Raw genomic sequence first — 23,016 nt, forward strand, 5'->3', positions numbered from 1 at the left:
GTTAGTAACAGAGAAAAGTACTCTGAGAAGAATAATGTAGGGGTGTGTGTGTCTGTGTGTGGAATAGCTCAAAATGGCAAGTAGGACATTTTTTGAAGGTTAGTGTTGTATCTTGTATTTTTATCAGATGAGTTTCCCATAAAATTTTTGCATTGCTACCAACATAATGTTTCAAATGTCTTGCCATTATAAAAATGTTGTTCAGGAAGTTACGCTTGCTTCCCCTTGTTGGCCTTTCATATCTATGTGCCTGTCATTGGTTTGGTGCTGTTTGATATCAAAGGTGGAACCCATATCTCCTTCTCTGGGAATTGCAAGTCCAGGTGGACGGACCAGTTGTCCACTGGGCACAGCAGGCTCCCTATACCTTTTATTAGCCCATGTCATGGGAGAATCACCGTCCTGCTCTAGCAGCACAGTGGATTGATGAAATAGATTAAGTACGTAGTTCCTAGTTGAGGAAGGTGAGGCCCACACATTTGTAGCTTACCCAGCATTTCGCAGCTCCCAAGCCAGAGAGCAGGGCGGTTCTCTTAGGAGTCTCCCAAGTTCTCAGATCCAGCCTTCTCTTACATCACTTCTGCAGTAGCTAGGTAATATTTACTAAGAAGAAAATGGTATATAATGTGCTGGAAATGAGTTTATAGTTAACAGAACTGTAAGTCATTCTCTCCCCTCAAGCAGTTTGGCCTGTCAAGATGCTAACATGGGATGAAAGGCAAGTAGCAATAAAGAAGCTAAATGACGCAAGGCCAGAGGTTTTACAAGGCAGTGGGCAACCGATTTCCAAATAAGTGATAGAGCTAGAAGTTATTCAGTTCTGAGAAGGAAGCATTCAGATTGGGCTAAGAATACAGAAAGGCTTTGCGCCAGAACAGAGGCTTGATTTTACGGTAGTCAGTGTTTCTGTAACCTATTTGTCTTTTGTTTACTGCTAATAATTGCTGAAAACTATCTAATTCCATGTGTAAGCCTTTTTTTTTTTTTGGCTTCCTTGTTGTTTGGAAGGTGTTCATATTTTTACAGTTTACCCTAGGAACAAACAATTTTATAATTGCACAAATTTCTACTCTTGACAGTATTAAGAAAATAATTTGACGCTAACCCTTAGATGAATTTTATTTGATTTACAAGTTTCCTTTTTTCATTTCTCATAGAGCATAATACTCATTCATCTAAAAAAGTTTGGAAAGATTTTCATAATAATGTTTAGTTGACAGGAATAGCAGAAAGGGAAATGGTTATGATGGAAGAGAATCAAGTTCAAATGTTGATGGGCTTAGGACCAAGGACAGAAGACCCAGAGAGGAGGTGAGGACAGGAAGAGACCCAGTGTCCTTATGGAGCTGACATGTGGACATAGGAGGACACTCTGATAGCCACACCGTTGGGTGCCTCCTTAAGTCTAGACTTTTAGGAACGGCAGGGATTTCTAAAACAGTTTGGTCAGGCCCCCTTCATTATACAGATGAAGGAGTAGCCAAAAAGGCTAAATAACTTGCTCAGAGTTATTCATGTGCTTCCCAGGGCATGCTAGTGGTAAAAAACCCCACCTGCCAATGCAGGAGACCAAAGAGTCGCAGGCTTGATCCCTGGGTTGGGAAGATCCCCTGGAGGAGGGCATGGCAACCCATTCCAGTCTTCTTTGCCTAGAAAACCCCATGGACAGAGGAGCCTGGGGTGCTGTGGTTCCTAGGGTTGCAAAGAGTTGGACGTGACTGAAGCAGCTTAACACACATGCATGCAAAGGTCACTCAAAGTGACAGAGCTGGGATGAAAACCTGCATCCCAAGTAATAACCCAGCATTCCTTCTGTCTCCCCCAAGGTCTAAGAGTAGAGAACTCTGCACTAGAAGAGTGTTCCTAAATGTGTTAGAGAAGGACACTTCGCTGTTGCTGTTCTTTCCAACACACTAGAGTGGTTTGGAGATGGTGAGATTAGTTTATCTGATGAAGGAAGGCATGTTATGTTCACATCAGCACATCAGCATTGCCCAGACATTGGTGAAGCTCGTGCTCTCTGCTGTTTTCTCCCCACCTTCCAGGTGGTCCTACTAACTGAGGACAATTATATTGAGCTTTATTTTTTCGTGGCTTATTTTACAAGAAAAATAGATATACTGGTTGTCCTTTTGCAAGCTACTGAGGAATATTGATGGAGAATCACTTCCTTTTGAGCTCATAAGCTGATACGGATAAATACAATTGTATTACTGAATATAGATACGTAGTCTGTTATATATTTAGCAAAACAGATGGCATTTCTTAGCTATGTGCCTGTCATTGGTTCGGTGCTGTTCAATATCAAAGGTAGAGCTCATTTCTCCTCCTTTGGGAATCAGCAAGTCCAGGTGGACAGGCCAGTTGTATGCACTTACAACCTCAAGTATACCATGACTAAAGTGGGACTCTCGAACCCCACCAGCTCTCATCCCCTCTATACTTGCTCCTCCCATGTCATTAAATGGCCCTAGTCTGTGTTCAATTACTCATTCTGCTGCTGCTGCTGTTGCTGCTAAGTCGCTTCAGTTGTGTCCGACTCTGTGCGACCCCATAGACAGCAGCCCACCAGGCTCTGCTGTCCCTGGGATTCTCCAGGCAAGAACACTGGAGTGGGTTGCCATTTCCTTCTCCAATGCGTGAAAGTGAAAAGTGAAAATGAAGTCGCTCAGTAAGTGTCCGACTCTTTGTGACCCCATGGACTGCAGCCTACCAGGCTCCTCCATCCATGGGATTTTCCAGGCAAGAGTACTGGAGTGGGGTGCCATTGCTAGAAATGCTGAAAACCTATCGATCGCCTTGATTCTCTTCTCCTTCACTCCCCTCTCCCATCTGGGAGCAGATCCCTCTACCATTCCTTGTTTCCCAGTTGAACTGCTGACAGACTTCCGTTCATCCTTTAAGACTCTGCTAACGCTGGAATCAAGATTGCCGGGAGAAATATTAATAACCTCAGATATGCAGATGACACCACCCTTATGGCAGAAAGTGAAGAGGAACTAAAAAGCCTCTTGATGAAAGTGAAAGTGGGAGTGAAAAAGTTGGCTTAAAGCTCAACATTCAGAAAACGAAGATCATGGCATCCAGTCCCATCACTTCATGGGAAGTAGATGGGGAAACAGTGGAAACAGTGTCACACTTTGTTTTTTTGGGCTCCAAAATCACTGCAGATGGTGACTGTAGCTGTGAAATTAAAAGATGCTTAGTCCTTGGAAGGAAAGTTATGACCAACCTAGATAGCATATTCAAAAGCAGAGACATTACTTTGCCAACAAAGGTCCATCTAGTCAAGGCTATGGTTTTTCCAGTGGTCATGTATGGATGTGAGAGTTGGACTGTGAAGAAGGCTGAGCACCGAAGAATTGATGCTTTTGAACTGTGGTGTTGGAGAAGACTCTTGAGAGTCCCTTGGACTGCAAGGAGATCCAACCAGTCCATTCTGAAGGAGATCAGCCCTGGGTGTTCTTTGGAAGGAATGATGCTAAAGCTGAAACTCCAGTACTTTGTCCACCTCATGTGAAGAGTTGACTCATTGGAAAAGACTCTGATGCTGGGAGGGATTGGGGGCAAGAGGAGAAGGGGATGACAGAGGATGGGATGGCTGGATGGCATCACTGACTCAATGGATGTGAGTCTGAGTGAACTCTGGGAGTTGGTGATGGACAGGGAGGCCTGGTGTGCTGCAATTCATGGGGTTGCAAAGAGTTGGACACGACTGAGCAACTGAACTGAACTGAACTGAACTGAACGTTGCTTCTAAAGGGCAGTCTTTCCCGGTGTCTTCCTGAAAAGAGTGAGGTGCTCCTTCAGTGCAGCTGTAGCCTGCAATAAAGTTCTTTATTAAAAATAATCAACTGTAATTCCTTGAAGTCAGGTAACTTAGCTTAATTCTCTTTGTAAATATGGTACCAGGCACATTAAACTCAACACACTTTAAAATTAGTTGTTTTATTTATTTTTTGATTTTTTATTCTTCTAAAAATTTTTTTGGGCTGTGCTGTGCAGCATTCAGCATCTTAGTTCCCACATCTGGGGTTGAACCTATGCTCCCTGCGGCGGCAGTGCGGAGCCTTGACTAGCTAGACTGCCAGGGAAGTCCCTAAAATCAGTTGTTTTTAAATCAGTGGTTTGAGTGGGAGAGTTATTAATTTGTGGTGTTTATGAAACATCCCAGTGAAGTGATGTTGTAAAGGTAGGCAGAGGCCAGGTCTTGAAAAGTCTGAATGCCAGAAAAAGAAGCTAGTAGCAGTTGTAGCTCATTTGGGTCCACAGGGCCTTCAGTGTAGCCAGCTGTTGTCATATGACTGCATTCTGGCCAATAAAAATGGAAGGTGTACATGCAGCTTCTGAAAGTCTCCTTAAAAGAGGGGCTTGTCTTCCCTCGCTCTCCTCTTCTGTTGGCTGGAGTGATATCTAAGTGACCAGGGCCCCCACAGTCATCTTAGTGTATCAAGGCCACATCCTAGGGTTGGTAGAGCAGGACCCCAGAAGAAGCCTTGGCAAGAGCGAAGGCCTTCCCGGAAGAGGAGCAGAATGAAAGGGCACATTAAAAGGTCAGATAGATGGGATTGAGCTGGCAAAGGAGACTGAAAAGGAGCCACCAGAACGGTGGGTGGAAAACCAAGAAAGTGATTCAAGAAGGAGGCACTGAGTGACGCTGCCAGCTGAGTAAGATCGCAGCCAGGAAATTGTCATGGGGTTTGACGAAGTGGAAGCCTTGGTAGGGCAGTGAAGTGGTGAGAGCAAAAGTGGTGCTGGAGTGGCTGGAGGGTGGGTAGGAGAAGTCTCTCTGAAGATAGCTGCCCTTAAAGAGACAGAAAGTTCAGAGTAGAGTGACTAAGATGGAGGGGGTTTGGAGGGGAGGGAACGTTTCCCTGAGATGCTGGAATATGCTGATATGCTAATGGGAATAATCCTATTGAAAGGGAAAGAGAAAGAAGACAAGGTCTTGAGAAGATGAGTTGATGAGATCCAGACAGAGATTGAGTGTTTGCAAGGATGGGGGACACTTTCTCTGTCGTAAAGGGAGTGAAGAAGAAACTGGGGCACGTGTGTAGGTAGGTTTATAGATTTGGGGTGCACGCATGAGGGAGCTTTTATCTAAAGCTTTCCATTTTCTCCTGAAATGTTGAGCAAGGTCAGCTGAAACCTCCACAGGTTGTGAGGTCACCATCCCCCATATCTTGTCCATCTCTTCTGTTGTAACTCGTGTTCTGTGCTGTGAAAAGTTCCCCGTGTTTTAGATGGATCATGTGGCTGCCTTGAAGTCCTCCAGTGCCCCTGTTTCCCACGGCACACATGGCAGGTCCCCTTCAGGGGACCCTTCCCCAGCCCCATCTCTCTTTAGGTACTCTGTGCTCCAGCCAAAGCCACCGGAACAGTTGCCCTCAAACGACCCCCATTGCTGCCTCTCAACCTTTGAACATGCCCTCCTGGCACTGACCTTTTCTCCCTACCTGGTGGACTTGTTCTCCAGGACCCAGTCCTCATATCACAATGCACTAAATCCCTTTGACTCCCCTCCCCCTTCCACAGGCCAGAAGCTGTAGCTTTTATTTACATAATTATATAAGTATCCTTTTGAATTTTTTTTTTAATTTTATTTTTTGGCCTTGCCACACGGTATGTGGGATCTTAGTCCCCCAGCCAGGAATCAAACCCATGGACCCCCTGCATTGGAAGCACAGTCTTAGCCACTGGACCACCAGGGCAGTCCCGAACTATCCTTGTACTGTAGCTCATTCATTTGGATGGAGCACAGTATAGGGCAGGCACTGAGTGAATGGATGAATTTTGATTGCTTTACCTGTTTCTTTTGCAATTCTTTATTTAAAAAAATTTTTATTGAAATATAGTTGATTTACAATGTTAATTTCTACTGTACAGCAAAGTGATTCAGTTATACATATGTATACATATGCATTCTTCTTCTAAAAATTCTTTTCCATTTTGGTTTATCATAGATATTGACAATAGTTCCCGGTACTATACAGTAAAACTTTGTTGTTTACCTGTTCTATTTATATGCTCTAACCCAAATTCCCACTCCATCTCTCTCCCACCCCCTCCCTGGTATATATATAAAACTGCATTTTTTTTTTATCCATGCATCTGTTAATGGATATTAGATTGTTTCCAGTCTTGGCTATTGTAAATAGTGCTGTTGTGCATGTATATTTTTGAATTATATTTTTGTCTGGATATGTGCCCAGGAGTGGGATTGCTGGATCATATGGCAGTTCTATTTTTAGTTTTTTGAGGAACCTCCTTGTTTTTTTGAGGAATCTACTCTTTTCCATAGTGGCTGCACCAACTTAGATTCCCACCAGCAGTGTGGGAGGGTTCACCTTTCTCCACACTCTGCCAAGCATTTGTTATTTGTAGTCTTCTTAATGATGGCCATTCTGACTGTGCGAGGTGGTATCTCATTGTAGTTTTAATTTGCATTTCTCTAATAATTAGCAGTGTTGAACATCTTTTCATGTGCCTGTCGGCCATCTGTATGTCTTCTTTGGAGGAATGTCTATTTAGTTCTGCCTATTTTTCAATTGGATTGTTTGTTTTTTGTTGTTGAGTTGCATGAACTGTTTATATATTTTGGCAATTAAGCCCTTGTTGGTCACATCATTTGTAGATACTTTCTCCATGTCCATAGTTTATCTTTTTATTTTGTTTATGGTTTTCTTTGCTATGCAGAAACTTGTAAGTTTAGGTCCCAATTGTTTATTTTTACTTTTATTTCTATTGCCTTGGGTGTCCTTTAGCAATCCTTAATGAAATTAAGATGAAATGAAAGTTATATACTCTCAATATTTGATGCAAAGTAAACATTGTTTCTTTTTCTTTCTTTCCCTAGGTGGTTCTGGAATGGAGCCGGGATCAATACCATGTTTTGTTTGATTCCTACAGAGACAACATTGCTGGGAAGTCCTTTCAGAATCGGTGAGAAGAGACCACTTTTGGAGAGTAGCTTATTTGGGCTCAAATGATAAGTTGTGAAATCACCCATGCTTTATATGGAACAGTTGAAGGGGCCTTTCCAAGTTGTAGATATGATTTAGCTTGTCACACGTGAAGGAACCTTGTAATCCAACCTCACGTTTCTAGGGATGACAAATTTAAGTCTCAAAGAGCAATCCTGCCTTGCTGAGTATTGAGTACTTTAAGTTATATGAGCTCACTCTGTCCTTGACCCAGTTCTGTGAGGTAAAGATAATTCCATCCCCCTAGGATGAGAAAGCCAGATGGCTACTCTGTAGCCAGTTCCAAGCCCCAGCCAGTTTGCCCATCACTGTGTTCATAACCAGGGCATCTGCTGTGGCATCCACCAGGACCCTCACACGCCCCTGTGGTCACCACACCTTGCTGCCTCGCTATGGGGAGGAGCAAAGCACCTCACACGTGGGGTCTTTTTCTCCTTAAGGCCAAGCTTCTTGGTGCAGCCACTCCTGAATGCTGCCTTCACCCTTCCTCTTCCTTGGAGATTTCTTCCTGCCTCATGAGGCAGACCTCAGAGTGCAAGCAATCTTTTCCAACATCCTCCTTTCCTCTCGCAGCTAAAGTGAATCACACAGGCTCTTTTCCTGTTTTGCCTGTAAAACTGTTACTTACATTGTTTTATATCATAAAAGCAATATATGTCTGTGGTTGAAAACAGTTCAAGCAGTACAGAAAAGTAGAAAGGAAAGCCTATCTCTGTCTCATTCTGAATTTCCCCTGACCCAGAGCAACCATGGCAAATGAATTTTTGTTTTGGATTCTTCTGGTGTCTGTCCTTTTAACCTAAAAAAAAAAAAAGAATGGAAAACAGAATTGTCTCCTTTTTGGCTTACTTTATGCAGTATCTGTTGACTCCTTTCCATTGTAATGGTACAAGGCTAGTCACTGTAGGGCATGGAGCAGGGGTGACCAGAAACAAACATGGGGTAGCCAATAAAGCACGTTACCCTCTTAGAAGACAATTATGTAACTATCAAAGACCGTAATCAGAAATTTCCCTAGGTCCTGACTGTTTATTTTCCCTGGAGAATAAACTCCATGAGTCCTTCTCTTTACCTTCACTGAACCAGAAAACCTAGTAAAAGTATAACTAGTAATTGGTGTTGATTGGTGCACTCGAACATTTTCTGGGAGTGCCTCTAGACTACATCAGCAATTTATACGAAGCTCTTGTTTCTGTTTAGAATTACTGCCTGGCGCCTCCATCCACTTGTTAGGAGTACCTATGTGGTTCCTATCAAATAAGTAGTTTTTATAAAAAGCTATGCCAATTAGTTCTAGACATATGCACTATTATAGTCCCGAACATCTCAGCAAGGAAGGGCTGTGGGATCCCTTGAGTTCACTTAAATCTTTACTGTTTAGTCCTTAAAGCATCCTGTGTATGAGTGGCATCCCTGAATTTGCTCCTTCAATTAAGGTTGAATCTTTGAGCCCTACTCTGTTTTAGATGCTGAGATCTGACTCTCTACTGTAAAGCATTTTGCAGTTACGTAGGGGAGATAGCTTATCAACAAGTACCTGAGGAAGTAGGGAAACTCTAAATCTTTCTCTTAGGAGCTCTTAAAATAGCAGTTTCCAAAGACACAGGGGGTGGGGGGCAGTGAGGAGGGGGGCAGTGGAACCAAAGCTACTTTTATGACAACACTGAGGTGTTATTTGCCTTTTTTATTGCGTTGACATTTGCACTCATCGTGTGAAAGCCATGGTGGGTAAAATTGCAACACCATCACCATTGATCTGCAGGAGTCAGAAAAATGCTGAGTTTGCTTAAGAGTGTTCCTGAAACGTCAATTTGATTATATCTTGGCCCTGTGAGTACACATTTTTTTAATGTTGCGTGTGATGCAATGGAAAGCACACTGCAAGCACCACATGGTGCCTGTCTTGAGGAAAAGCCCTCATGCAGTTGTTTTGAGTTGCAACCTGAACTTGGTTTATTTCATGGATCACCATTGTTATTACTTGAAAGGACACATGGCAGGGTCAGTACTCAGGCTTGGTTATATTTGGCAGGTATTTTCTTTGCAGTGAACAAAGCAATCCTGTGTTTTAAGGGAAAGAAACAAAGTCATTATTGCCAATGATAAAATTTGAGCTTTCAAGTGAAATTAGAATTTAAGAAAACTTGTTTCCACCCCTGTGAGCCTAACATTTCACATTATTATATAAAGACTTCTTTGATTAGATTTGCAGCATTATCCAAGAAAATCACATTTGTTAATATTATGTAAGAAAATTAAGGAAATACGTCACCATGTGGCTGAGCTGCATAACTCAGTAAGCTTTTGTTTTCCAGATAGCCAATGTATTGATGTTATAGAATTTTACACAGATAAAAAAGCCGTTCAGTGTGCAAGAAAGACCAATGAATTTTAATGTAAAAGCACAAAAAGTTCATTAATATGGTTTCAGATTATACATTGCAGCTGATTTTTAAGAAACTACCACTTACTTTGGTGTGGTATCAAATAATATCCACCACTATTTGAAAAGGCTATTAAAATACCCCTTCCCTTTCCAACTGCGTGTCTGTAAGCCTGAGTTTTCTTCAACCCAAACAACATCTGGGAACAGATTGAATACTGAAGATTGAGATGCTTCCTTGCTTCTCCTAAGTCATTAAAGAGATGTGGAGAAATGTAAAGCAACGCCTCTCACTGAATTTTTGTTTTGTTTTTTGAAAAATACTACTGTTTTCATTTAAAACAGCACGTGAAGGGATTTACTGTTGTTTTAAAATGAATTAATATTTTTTGAAAGTCTGACTAACTTTTGAAAATGGCAAGTGTGGGTATTTACAAACTATAAACAAGCTTTGGGGCTTCTTAAGAATTTTTGAGTGTAAAGTGTCTGGACCCTAAAAAGTTTGAAAATCATTCCTTAACATAGCAGTTCTCAAGCTTCAGTGTGCAGCAGAATTCCACAGAGGGCTTGACAAAATGGAGTTTCTCCCCACCTCCAGAGTTTATGCATCTGTAGGTCTCAGGGGTACAGAGAATTTTCATGTCTTAAAAAGTTCACTGGTGATACTGAAACTCCTGGTTTGGTGACCACACTACGAGAACTGTTGCAGTAACGGATTCGTAATGAGACATAATTTTCCTACTTCTCCAGTTTTTATTATAAAACAACGCTGATTGTCCTAAGCAAAGCTCACTGTGGCTGTCTTTTTCATCCCAGCATTTGTGAGCACTCAGCCTCCTCTGTCTGATGCTGTGCTGCATGCTGATGGTGCCTCTCAGCCTTGACAGAGCCTCAAAGCTTTTAGAAGGAAAACTAGCTCACACAATCTAGATACTGAGGTCAGCTCTCTTAATCATGTTCTCTTTCTAAAGAGTATGTGTGTGTTCTCAGTATTTCTTCTTATAATTTTGTTGTTGTTTGGTTGCTAACTGTGACCCCCAAGGACGGTAGCCCATGATGCTCCTCTGTCCGTGGGATTTCCCAGGCAAGAATACTGAAGTAGGTTGCCATTTCCTTCTCCAGGGGATCTTCCTGATCCAGGGCTCAAACCTGAGTCTCCTGTATTGCAGGCGGATTCTTTACTGCTGAGGAACTAGGGAAGCCCCTCCTAATTTTAGGTTGCATTAAAATGTAGTTTGATTTTTATGCAGGGATATTTCAAAATTACCTAATTTTGATGATGACAATAAAAGGTAATATTACATGGATGTTGATGGTTGGATAGCTCTCCAATTCAGGGAACATGAACTTCGGCAAACTCTGGCAGATAGTGAGGGACAGGGAGGCCTGGTGTGCTGCAGTCCATGGAATTGCAAAGAGTCAGACATGACTTAGCAACTGAAGAAAAACACCATAACATCATATGTTCTAGTATGTTTTTAAATAGCCATAATTTTTATAGGAAGTTTTCAGTGTTTTGCTAGTGTTTCTGCATGTCTTTTTAATGTTGTCCCTGAATGAAGAAAAAAAAAAATCCCATTCTATATGCCAGTATCAAGTGAATATATAAATTATGTACTGCTACTAATTGTGAGGTATTAAATTAGGGGCTCAGTTTTGTCATCTCTAAAATGCAGATATTAGATTAAGTGTAAAATCTCTTCCAGCTTTGGTTCTCAGATGCTATTTATGTTCTAAGTTTTCTTCTCTGCTTTATGGAATGTAGAACCAAGGGACTATTAAGTGCCTTCATATTCATTTAAACTAAAGTGATTAAAATAAGAGTGGTATCACTGTTACCACGGCTTTGGTTCTGAATCATAGATCACTTACTTAGTCTTCAGCTCTAAGATAAAGGCTTCCTTCTCATCTGGAGACTAAGATAGTGGTCTGTGGTTAGAATGAAAGCCTCAGACTCACTGTGACCATGTCTAAGAAGTAGAAAAACAACTGACTCACTGCCCAGGGGCAGATCACAGGATCTTCTCAGGGTTGTCAGTTTAACACCAGAGAGTTAGGTTGATCATGTAATACAGTCTTACTAGAAGAGCCAGGACGTAAATGCATTATATATTTAATGTTGCTTTCCTTGGTTGAGCTTGTAGAGATAATCTGTTGACTATTAAAACAATCTTTAATAGCAGATAGTTACTTGTACAGGAAAACTTTGGAATGTGCATATTTCTCCTTCCTTTTTAAAAGCCTTTCTAAAATATGTCACTTAAGTGGGATTTTTGTTGTTGTTAATTGGTCTGTACGTAGACCACAAGATCCCCTGGAAGAGGAAATGGCAACCCAATCCAGTATTCTTGCCTGGAGAATCCCATGGACGGAGGAGCCTGGTGGGCTACAGTCCACGGGGTCACAAAGAGTCGGACACGACTGAGTGACTTAACTTTCACTAACTTTGACTTAGACTACCTGTGACCTAACTTACATGTGGGTAATGTGAAGCATTTTTTTTTAATAGAAGAGACAACTGTTTATGTTGAGGGAATGAACTGATAGTTATTTAGACAGTAAATACATATTAAACCCCACTGTGTCTCAGGCACTATTCCTAGGCACATAGTATTGAACAGGAGGAACTCATTGACCTCACACAGAAGTGATATTTTAGTGGGGGAGGCTTTTATTTATTTATTTTAATTAAAAACTGTGAACTGTAATCTACATAAAAGTCAGTAGTTCTCAAAGTGGGTTTCTGGACCAGCAGCATTGGCATTACCTGGGAACTTGTTAGGAATGCAGTTTCTGGGGCCCCCAATCCAGACCTAGTCAATGAGAGACTCTGTAGATGGAGCCTAGCCACCTGTCCAGCAAGTCCTATAGGTGCTTCTGATGTCTGCTGACATTCGGAACATCCATATAGAAACATGCAGAAGAAGATCAAGAGAAAGTAGTGTTTGCATATCATGACAGTAGGGAGAGAGAGCCTGAGAGTGTATGGGAAAGAGAGGAAGGAATTAATGAAGATGGGCACAGAATGTGTGACACCCATTTCTGCCTTAGAGCTGCTCAGTGTAGTGGAAGACAGAAAAATAGCACAACCAGTATGCTAAGGACTCCTTGGAGAGTGGAGTACAGTGGAAGCTGCCTGTTAAACGGTACATTTTCTTTGTGAGAGGTGAGGGAAGAGGGCGTTTGGGGAATGAGGAAGTAGTTAAAAGAAGCAGGAAAGAAAGGATATTCTAAGCAGAGGAAGTGTGTTCAAAGGTACAGAAGCCTGCAAGCTCTTCCCTGTTTGGGTAAGGGCATATAGCTCGCACGTCTGGGGCACGAGGTATGGATTATGAAGTTTAGATTTCATTCTGCAGGCAGTGATGCACCTTGATGGGAGGACTCGTAGATGTTCAGCTGTCACTTGTGCCTGAGTATGAGGTGGTTGATTCCACATTTTTCCCCATGAAACTCTGGGTCCCCTGGTACCTCTTTGACTCTTGTCTCTTCTTAGGTTCTTCCCTTTGCTCTTGTTTGTCTGTCACACTGTTTGTGTGTATCACACTGGCCTCTCATTCTTTAACCATGCCAGATAAGCAGCTGCATCAGGGCCTTTGCACAGGACATTTCCCTTCTCTGGGCTCTACTTGCCCAGTTGCCCACATGGCGGCTTCCTCACTTTCTTTACCTCTTTGCTGAAATGCCAACCTTTTCAGTAAGGCCATCTCTGATCTCCCTATTTAAAACTGACTCCACCCTGCCACACGTAAGACCTAGACACACTGTATATCCCCCTTTTCTGCTCCATAACATTGAATATCATCTGACTTCATTTATTTGGTTTATTTCCTGTCTTCACCTTTCTAGAATGTAGGCTTCATGAAGGCATGCATTTTGGTCTGTGCTGAGTCCCCAGCACTTAGAACAGTGCCTGGCACGGCATATACTAGCACTCTGGAGATAGTTCTTCAATCAGTGGATAAATACTTCTTTCATCCAGTCATCTCATCTTCTTTTAAGCTAGAAGTGATTATCACTCTATTTTCTTCCTTCCATAATTTGAATGATTTATCCCCCAAACAGCATTATTTCTCCCTGAGATTATTAACCTGTGGCCAAAACAGATTGTTAAACATTTTAGTCTTTGGAGCCCTTTGTGCGCTGGGGGCCCGATCCTGTGCCTGACCTGTGAGGAAGACAAAAAGGAGGGTAAACTTGGGTCCTTGGCCTAAAAATAGAACAACCCCCCTCACACCCCCTAAAAAAAATAACCCTGAAAGTGTAGTGTTCCTTGGAAAAGATCAAACCTGAAACAGAATCATCCAAAATATGTCTTATATTACCATGAGCTCTGTAGTATAGTTCCAGAGCAGGCACTGAAAGATGGGTAGGATCTTGGTAAGCTGATGAAGGAAAGGAGGAAAAAACTTTTTAGCAGGGATTAAATCTGAGATGGAGCTTAGGACAGTCAGGGATTAAAAGCCTGCCTGACATTTGGGCTTCCCTGGTGGCTCAGATGGTAAAGAATCTGCCTGCAATGTGGAAGACCTGGGTTCGATCCCTGGGTTGGGAAGATCCCCTGGAGAAGGGAATGGCTACCCACTCCAATATTCTTACCTGGAGAATTCCATGAACAGAGGAGCCTGGCAGGCTACAGTCCCTGGGGTCGAAAAGAGTAGGACATGACTGACTAACTTTCACTTCACTGACTCCTAAGGTCAGGGGTATGATAGATAGTAAGGGAAAAATCGAGCAGGTTTGGGAAGGTCTTCTATGCTAGTGTCTCAAGTAAGTCATCAAGCTCCTACCTGCCAGGCACAAATCCTAGTCTGCAGGGTACTTTAGGGAACAAAGCAGATGCGATTCCTGCTGCCCTGGAGCTTACATTCTAGGGGAGGCACAGATGAATTACCAGTATATGTAGCATGTCAATTATTTAATATGTTAGGAGATTACTGCTATAAAAAAGAAAAAAACAGAGTCCAGCAAACAAGATTGGGAGGGGCCCAGCTTGGTGGCAACAGAGAATGGGAAGTCTATAGCATTAAATGGGTAGGTCTTCGTTGTGGAAAGTGAAAGTCGCTCAGTTGTGTCCGACTCTTTTTGACCCTGTGGCCTATACAGTCCATGGAATTCTTCAGGCCAGAATACTGGAGTGGGTAGCCTTTCCCTTCTCCAGGGCATCTACCCAACCCAGGGATCGAACCCAGGTCTCCCGCATTGCAGGCAGATTCTTTACCAGCTGAGCCACAAGAGAAGCCCCAACATTGTGGACTGCTGGCTGACTTTTTGGGGGTCATTTTGTTTAAGCTTCTAATTTCTTTTCTGTGTTTGGCTGCATTTGTATCCCAGCTTCCTCATTTGCTAAACTGAGAAAGTAGCAGTTTGAGCTTCTAAGACCTCCTCTACAGTCTTAAAATGGAAAGGACAGCAGCCTCTTTACAGGGTGGTTGTGATGATCAAATGATGCAAAACTACATCAAGTGTCTAGTAGAATACAGCTCACAGAGAAGGTCCTCAGTAAATATTACTGCCCAAGCCCCAGTTTCAGAACATGCAAGTTTATGATATGCACCATGGTTGGATTACCTTTTTGTTGATATTCTTCCATAACCTCTGAGATTAATTCCTGTATGCTCTTCGTATTCCCAAATATATTGGAAAAATGAGTATAAGCCGGAGGACTTATGGGTTTCCCTAGGCTCTGTCTGCCCATGCCGATCGACGTGGTTTACACCTGGGTGAATGGCACAGATCTTGAACTGCTGAAAGAACTGCAGCAAGTCAGAGAACAGATGGAGGAGGAGCAGAAGGCAATGAGGTAAAACCGATTGGATTGTTAGAGAACAAAACACAGCACGTTCTACAGTTATAAGTAACAGTACATTTCAGAAGGTAAGACGATGGCTCACACTGTTGTTCAAATAAGAGTCTGCATCTCAAGTTCATGCCGTTAGAGGATTCTGGCAGTCATGTGTCCGACCCTTGTTTCTTGGTGCCCAACGAGGACTTAGCCACTTTGGCGAGATCTTGGCCTCACCCTGCCAGGTGGCCACTGTCTCATGAACGTGGTGCTGTAGGTCTCTGAGGGCCTAAAGGTGGAGGAGCCACCCAAGGGAGCCCCGGTCTTCCTCCTCATTTAGCCTGAGTCCCAGGTGTGATAGTTTCATGAAGTGAGGTTTTGTTATTCAAGACAGCTAGATTAGTCCCTTGAAAATAAAACAGACCTGCAGACATAACTTTTCTTCCATTTGATAAAGGTAGTAAAAAGTATATTTGTTACCCTTTTTAATATCAAACAGTACACTATGGAATTAGAAACCTGGGTAGTTGTTTTAATGGAATTTTAATTATTTTATTTACTTTATCTGGGAAAAATACAGTGGGTTTCTGGAGAACCTTCTGAACCAGGGGTCTGGCTGATGTAATTTCCCCTTTGATTCCTCAGGAGTATTTATTGGGAGTTCCCCTATTCATTTCTTTGTAAATGTTATGGGTGCACCCCAGTTTCAGGTCTTTGGCCCTGTTATACTGCAACACATTTGTCTGTCTCTCTCTCTGTTCTCTCTGTGCATGAAAATGACTTTGATAGCCTCGTACCAGTTTTACTAGTAAAATGTAAAAGCTTATGTTTTAAGTAAATTTTCCTGGTTACTATGGATGGGACATGATAATATTTGTTGATCGTATCCTATTAAAATGTAGAATTTATTATGCATAAATATTACACACAGTACAGTACTTCTTAACCTACTGGTTGGTCCTTGTGAAGTAACCAGGAAAATCAATGTTGTTAAGTTCCCTCCTATTCTCATTTAAGGCTAACACTTGTCCATGCGTGTGTAATGAAATCTGTTTCCTTTCACTAGAGATATCCTTGGGAAGAACACAACAGAACCAACCAAGAAGAGGTAAGCATTTTGATTTTCCTCTCAGGAGTGAAAATCAAAGGAGTGAAGTGAAATGTCCAGATTTTTCTCCCTTGCTTTTGTTGGCTACACAGTATTTTTTATTTTACTGTGTTGCTCCTTTTCAGTCACTCTTCTGCAGTCATTCTTCCCTAAATTAAGTGCATACATCAGATGAGAACACAAAGGCAGAGTTGATTGAGGGCTCTGATTATTCTTGTTGTAGGTAACCAAAGCGTTATCGTCTGTAGATGCATTAGGTAACGTTTTTCTTCTTTGCCCTTTCTATTCATCAGTCTTGATGTGCTATTCTCTTGGTCCATTCAAATCTGACTTATACTGTTTTCATTTATAGAATCTATGTCCATTGTTTAATTATGTGTTCAATGTATATTTCCTTATCTTTAAAAGCCAACATAATCATATGTCTTACATCTAAGGATTTGGGAAGGAGATTTAACCCAATGACAAGAATCAGATTATTTCTCATTGGAATCATACCTGACACTAAATAGGCCCTTAACACAAGACTGTCTCACGAACAAGCGGAAATCTGGTAACTGCCACTTGCCCACTGAACCATCAGACTTAAAATAGAAGAGTTATTCTTAGAAGTGATCCAGAAGTGCCTTCTGAATCACCTCTTAATGTTAATTATGCTTATTTATTTATAAATATCTATTACTAATACTGTTATTTTTAAATGACTTTTAAATTAAAGCTGTGATGCGACATTACAGAAAGGTTAAGAGGAAAGAAAAGAACAAGCTCACATAATTCTATGGCCCTCACTCCACAATTATGATCATTTTCTTATTTCCTTTTCATGCACATTTTTATAGTAAACAATTTCTAATCTGTACAGTTTTGTATTCTATTTTTTGTTTTATGTAATCATACATATTTCTATGTTATCGTACTACTTCTTACTTATCCATTTTAATGCTGCTCTGCTGCTAAGTCACTTCAGTTGTGTCCGACTCTGTGGGACTCCATAGACGGCAGCCCACGAGGCTCCCCTGTCCCTGGGATTCTCCAGGCAAGAACACTGGAGTGGGTTGCCATTGCCTTCTCCAACGCAGGAAAGTGAAAAGTGAAAGCGAAGTCGCTGAGTCTTGTCCGACTCTTAGCGACCCCATGGACTGTGGCCCACCAGGCTCCTCCATCCATGGGATTTTCCAGGCAAGAGTACTGGAGTGGGGTGCCATTGCCTTCTCCGTATCCATTTTAATAGTTATATAATATTCCATAAAGTATACTATAATTTGCTAAATGTTGGGAACCTGCTGTATTTTCATTATTGATGCTATATGTGGGTCTGTGGCATTTTCTGTGTGTGGGTTTGTTTACTTTTCCTGTTTTTGTTTCTTTTCTACTTGGACTACATTCCTGGACATAAACTACTTAGGAAGAAGCATGTGTGTGTTTTCATGGGTCTGATGGAAGTATGGGTGGGTGTGTGTGTGTGTGTGTGTGTGTGTATGTTAGTCACTCAGTCTTGTCTGACTCTTTGTGACCCTATGGACTGTAGCCCACTAGGCTTCTCTGTCCATGGAGTTCTCCAGGCAAGAACACTGGAGTGGGTTGCCATTCCCTTCTCCAGGGTATCTTTCTGACCCAGATATCTGACCCAGGGATCTGACCCTGCATTGCAGGCAGATTCTTTACCATCTGAGCCACCAGGGAAGCCCATAGGTATACATGATATATGTGTATATGTTAGCAAATTGCTTTTGCAAAGAGGAAATGGGGAATTCATCTGGAGGGACACTGCAGAGTTTGAGAAGGGTAAGCACGCTACACTTGGACGAACATTGCCTCTTCATATTTTGAGGGGTGCTAATTTAATAAGCTAAAGGTCATCGTTTTCTTTGCATTTCTTTGACCATTGATGAGGTTGCACAATTTCATGTATTGTTTATTAACTGGTCATAGCTCCTACCTTCTGAATTCTGTTCCATTGACTGTTATTCTAGGTATTTCTTATGTTTAGGCAGGAATATTTCATGTAAATTCATCTCACCTTGTCACATTTGCTTTTGTTTGCATTGTGTCCTGTTATATTCAGTGTACAGAGTTGTATTCTAGTTGGAATTGGTAAACTGTATCTGATGACATTGTTAACCAGAATTTATCTACTTCCTTATCTGTCTAATAATGGGCTTTACTGGAGTTACAGATGATATTGAAAACAATAGTAATGAAATGCTTAATTTCTTGTACACCTTTGAGTTAGTAAACTTTGTGGCAGTCTTATTTTATTAATAGGAGTTTGAAAGCTTTATCTTTTGAGTTGTACTTGTTTAATAGTTTTCTACCATACTTGCTAACTTACTAAATTTTTATATTCTTGAAATAGAACTCCTTGTTTATTGAGCATTTATGATTTTTAAATAAAACACAGAAGAAACGTCTATAAGATTTAGTAGTAACCAGTGGGCTTCTCAGCGTTGTTCACATTTTTCAAGCACGTAGTTGTGAGTATGTCCCTGTCTTTCCAGTGAGAAGCCTCTGGAGTGTTTGCTGACGCACTGCATTAAGGTGCCAATGCTTGTCCTGGACCCAGCCCTGCCCACCAACGTCACACTGAAGGACCTGCCATCTCTTTATCCTTCTTTTCATTCTGCCAGTGATGTGTTCAACGTTGCAAAACCAAAAAACCCTTCCACTAACGTCTCAGTTGTTGTTTTCGACACTACTAAGAGCGGTAAGATTTTCTTGTGGGTGTTATAAAGTCTTGATATCATTGGATGCTGGGATAACAAAAGTTTGAATGGAACAGAATTGATTAAGTTTTTAAAAAATGCCTGATAAATTAAAAATATAACAAGGGAAGTAGAAGAGCTGCCACTGTATTTCAGAAAGGGGTTATATATTTTTCATTCTATGTAATACACATGCCAGCCTGAATGCTGAGGTCAGGTCCTAAAACCTGGAACTCACATTTACTGTATTCTCTTGGCTCTGAGTTATTCTAGAAGCTTTTTTTTTTTTTAAACCATATAATTCCTCAGCGAGGTTGTCTTCTGCAGCTTGGACTGACCATACTTGGAGCATTCATGCTGAATGTTCTGAAACGTCTGGTTATGCAGTAGATTTGGCCAGATAATATCAGTAAATCTGTAATTCTTCCATAAAACCTGCACCCACATCCTTAGAGATCCCGTCCTCCCATCTGGCCACTGAGCTGCTGAGCCCCACGCCTGTGTCTCCTTCAGTAATCCTTCCTCTTGTCTCCTTCCTTGGCACTGAGCCACTCTCTCTGGAACCTCTGCTTTCACTTGTGTAAGATGAAAGCTGTCTTATTCCTTTTACAGTTCTGTTCTTAAGTTCTCATTCTTTCAAGGTTGTACCTCCCAGCTTAAATCTTTGGAACTATCTTTGACCTGTTCTTACTCTAATCAGTAATCAGCCGCATCCTATGAACTGCTTTTTTTTGCAAGGATCTTATCTTTCATACTTAATCAGATTTCCTCTACACCCGACCAAATTTCTTCACTCAGTTCCAGTAATAGAGTCTGGTCTGCTCTGTCTGCCTCTAAAGTTCTTCTCAGATCTGTCCAGCACATAACTGATAAAATCAGCATTTTCTAATCTGTTTATAGTTGCTCTCTCTTTGGAGAGAATAATAGTAGTATGTATTTGTTTTTTACATGGATACAAACCCTCTTGCTGGTGATCCAGATCAAGGTTTAATTGCCTTGGTCCTGCCCGTCATCCCTTGCTTCGCAGGCCTCCTTGCATCTCCTCACAACTGTCAGTGTCTTCACACACAGATATGGGGTTGCCTGTCCCATTCTTCTTCCTCTCCCAGCCCATCTCCTGTTCTTCGTGTGTGTGTGTGTGTGTGTGTGTGTGTGTGTGTGTTTGGCTGTGCCATATGGCTTGTGGGATCTTAGTTCCCTGACCAGGGATCGAACCCTGGCCCTCGGCACTGAAAGCACAGAGTCCTAACCACTGGACCACCAGGGAATTCCCGCCATCTCCTGTTCTTTCCAGCCCCATCTCCAGTTCTGTCTCCATGAGGATCCTGGACTAGTACATTCACAATGATTTTATTTTTCTGTATCCCTGTAGTACTTGTAATCTAACTCACAACTTAGTTTTTGACTGCATAGGAGTTTATGGGGTTCTCATCTAATTTCTTCAGAGCAGAAACCTCCTCACCAGTTTGTGTACTGAACAGTGTCTAACATAGTGCTCATTTCCTGGGACTTATTATTTGTGATTTGAAAGGTCCAAGTGCAGACATCTCCCCCTTCACATTACCAACCTGTTTCTGAACTATTTTGTACAGAAACTTATTTTTTAAATTTATGCTATATTTTTTAAATATATAGGGAAATTAAAAGGATAATTTTTGACAAATTTAACAAGTTATATGATTTATTGTTTGGCTGAGTTTAGCTTTCAGTTCAGTTCAATTATGTCCAACTCTTTGTGACCCCATGGACTGTAGCACCCCAGGCTTCCCTGTCCATCACCAACTCCCAGAGCATACTCAAACTCATGTCCATCAAGTCAGTGATGCCATTCAACCATCTCATCCTCTGTCAGCCCCTTCTCCTGCCTTCAGTCTTTCCCAGCATCAGGGTCTTTTCCAATGAGTCAGTTCTTCACATCAGGTGGCCAAAGTATTGGAGTTTCAGCTTCAGCATCAGTCCTTCTAGTGAATATTCAGGACTGATTTCCTTTAGGATAGACTGGTTGGATCTCCTTGCAGTCCAAGGGACTCTTAAGAGTCTTCTCCAGCACCACAGTTCAAAAGCATCAATTCTTGAGCACACAGCTTTTTTTATAGTCTAACTCTCACATCCATACATGACTACTGGAAAAACCATAGCTTTGACTAGACAGACCTTTGTTGGCAAAGTAATGTCTCTGCTTTTAAATATGCTGTCTAGGTTGATCATGGCTTTCCTTCCAATGAACAAGTGTCTTTTAATTTCATGGCTGCAGTCACCACCTGCAGTGATTTTGGAGCTAAAAAAAAAATACAGTCTCTCACTGTTTCTATTTTCTCCCCATTTGTTTGCCATGAAGTGATTGGACTGGATGCCATAATCTTAGTTTTCCTAACATTGAGTTTTAAGCCAACTTTTTCACTCTCCTCTTTCACTTTTATCAAGAGGCTCTTTAGTTCTTTGTTTTCTGCCATAAGGGTGGTGTCATCTGCATACCTGAGGTTATTGATATTTCTCCCGGCAATCTTGATTCTAGCTTGTGCTTCATCCAGCCCGGTATTTCACATGATGTACTACAGGGTGACAGTTTGCAACCTTGACATACTCCTTTCCCAATTTGGAACTGGTCTGTTGTTCCATATCCAGTTCTAACTGTTGCTTCTTGACCCGCATACAGATTTCTCAGGAGGCAGGTCAGGTGATCTGGTATTCCCATCTCTTTAAGAATTTTCCACAATTTGTTGTGATCCACACAGTTAAAGGCTTTGGAGTAGTCAATAAAGCAGAAGTAGATTTTTTTTTGTACCTTGCTTGCTTTTTCAATGATCCAGTGGATATTGGCAATTTACTCTGATAACACTTCACCGGAAGAGAAAAAGGAATGATATTATGTTAGCAATTATAACTCAGTTATAAAGTCTATGGAGAGAATCTTGGGTTTTCCTCTACTCATTTTATGATGTGTCAAAGATGTAAAAGATTGTAAAGTTTGGGGTTTCCCTGGCAGTCCAGTGGTTAAGACTCCACACTTCCAATGCAGGGGGTGTGGGTTTGATCACTGGTCAGGGAACTCAGGTCCCACACGTGGCCAAAAAAAAGGATTGTAAAGTGTGATATAGGTAAGATTCGTAGTAAGTAATAGTCTCTTAAACACTGGTTTTTAATTTCCACTTGGGTTTTTATTTGACTGTCCTGCTTATCACATTGACTCATTTAGTAAATATTTGTTGAGCCACTGCTCTGACTTGATTGTTGTTTTAGGCAAACAGCAGAGGAAAAAAGGGCACATTCCTACCTTCATGTAGCTTCCATTTTTAGTAGGCCACAAACTCACTCTTTTATCATGCTTAAGTATCTAGATCATGGATAGCAGAATTGTTTTGTAAAGGACCAGGTAGTAAATAGTTTAGGCTTTGTGGGCTAAGAGGCAAAATGCCAGATATCATGTAGGTATTTGTATAAACATTCAGCCGTTTAAAAATGTTAACATTGTTTTTAGATTGGGGCCATGCTGAATCCAGTAGTGGCTAGATTTTGGACCATGGACTGCCAAACCCTGATCTAGATTAAGAAATTGTAGCCATGTTTGGCATTTTAAAGATAATCTTATTTAACCTCTTTCCAGTTAATCATTGAGATCTGGTTTTTTTTTTTTTCCTTCTGAAATGTGTCATTTCTGCCCTCTCCTGATCACCCTACCACTTCTGTTGTGTCCTTGACTGCCGATTGGACAGGACTTCAGCAGTCACACAGTCCAGCCCTGCAGCCAAGACCCGCATCTCCTCAGCAAAATGGGTTTTCCAGTCAAGCTTATCTCCTTTGATGTTTAGGAAATGAATTTCCTCCGGTGACAACTGATTCTGCCTCTGGACTACATTGATTTTTATGAGGAACTACAAAGTGCTTCCTTATAGCTTTCTCACACTGGTTCAGTTTGTACCCTTGGGATCCTATGGAGCTAATCCCTGTCCTGTGTAACATTTCCTCTTCTTCCTTTAGCTGTCTCTTAGGTACTTGACCGCACCCTAGTTTGCTCCTCTCAGAAGAAACTTTAGTTTCTATTACCTTTAAAGTGTTTC

At 41.5% G+C, this 23,016-nt stretch overlaps 1 protein-coding gene across 2 annotated transcripts in view; it reads left to right on the forward strand.

Moving 5' to 3' along the window:
- Positions 1-23,016, forward strand: part of GNPTAB (N-acetylglucosamine-1-phosphate transferase subunits alpha and beta) — an 84,114-nt gene that overhangs the window by 25,301 nt on the left and 35,797 nt on the right. For both annotated transcript variants that reach the window (XM_005898601.3, XM_070370254.1), the window contains exons 2-5: positions 6,857-6,942; positions 15,047-15,166; positions 16,215-16,256; positions 18,755-18,960. In XM_005898601.3, the coding sequence (XP_005898663.2) occupies positions 6,857-6,942; positions 15,047-15,166; positions 16,215-16,256; positions 18,755-18,960 (454 nt within the window). The remainder of the gene's footprint in view (positions 1-6,856; positions 6,943-15,046; positions 15,167-16,214; positions 16,257-18,754; positions 18,961-23,016) is intronic.

The sequence above is a fragment of the Bos mutus genome, chromosome 5, assembly GCF_027580195.1.
Source record: "Bos mutus isolate GX-2022 chromosome 5, NWIPB_WYAK_1.1, whole genome shotgun sequence".
In the NCBI taxonomy this organism is placed as follows: Eukaryota; Metazoa; Chordata; class Mammalia; order Artiodactyla; family Bovidae; genus Bos; species Bos mutus.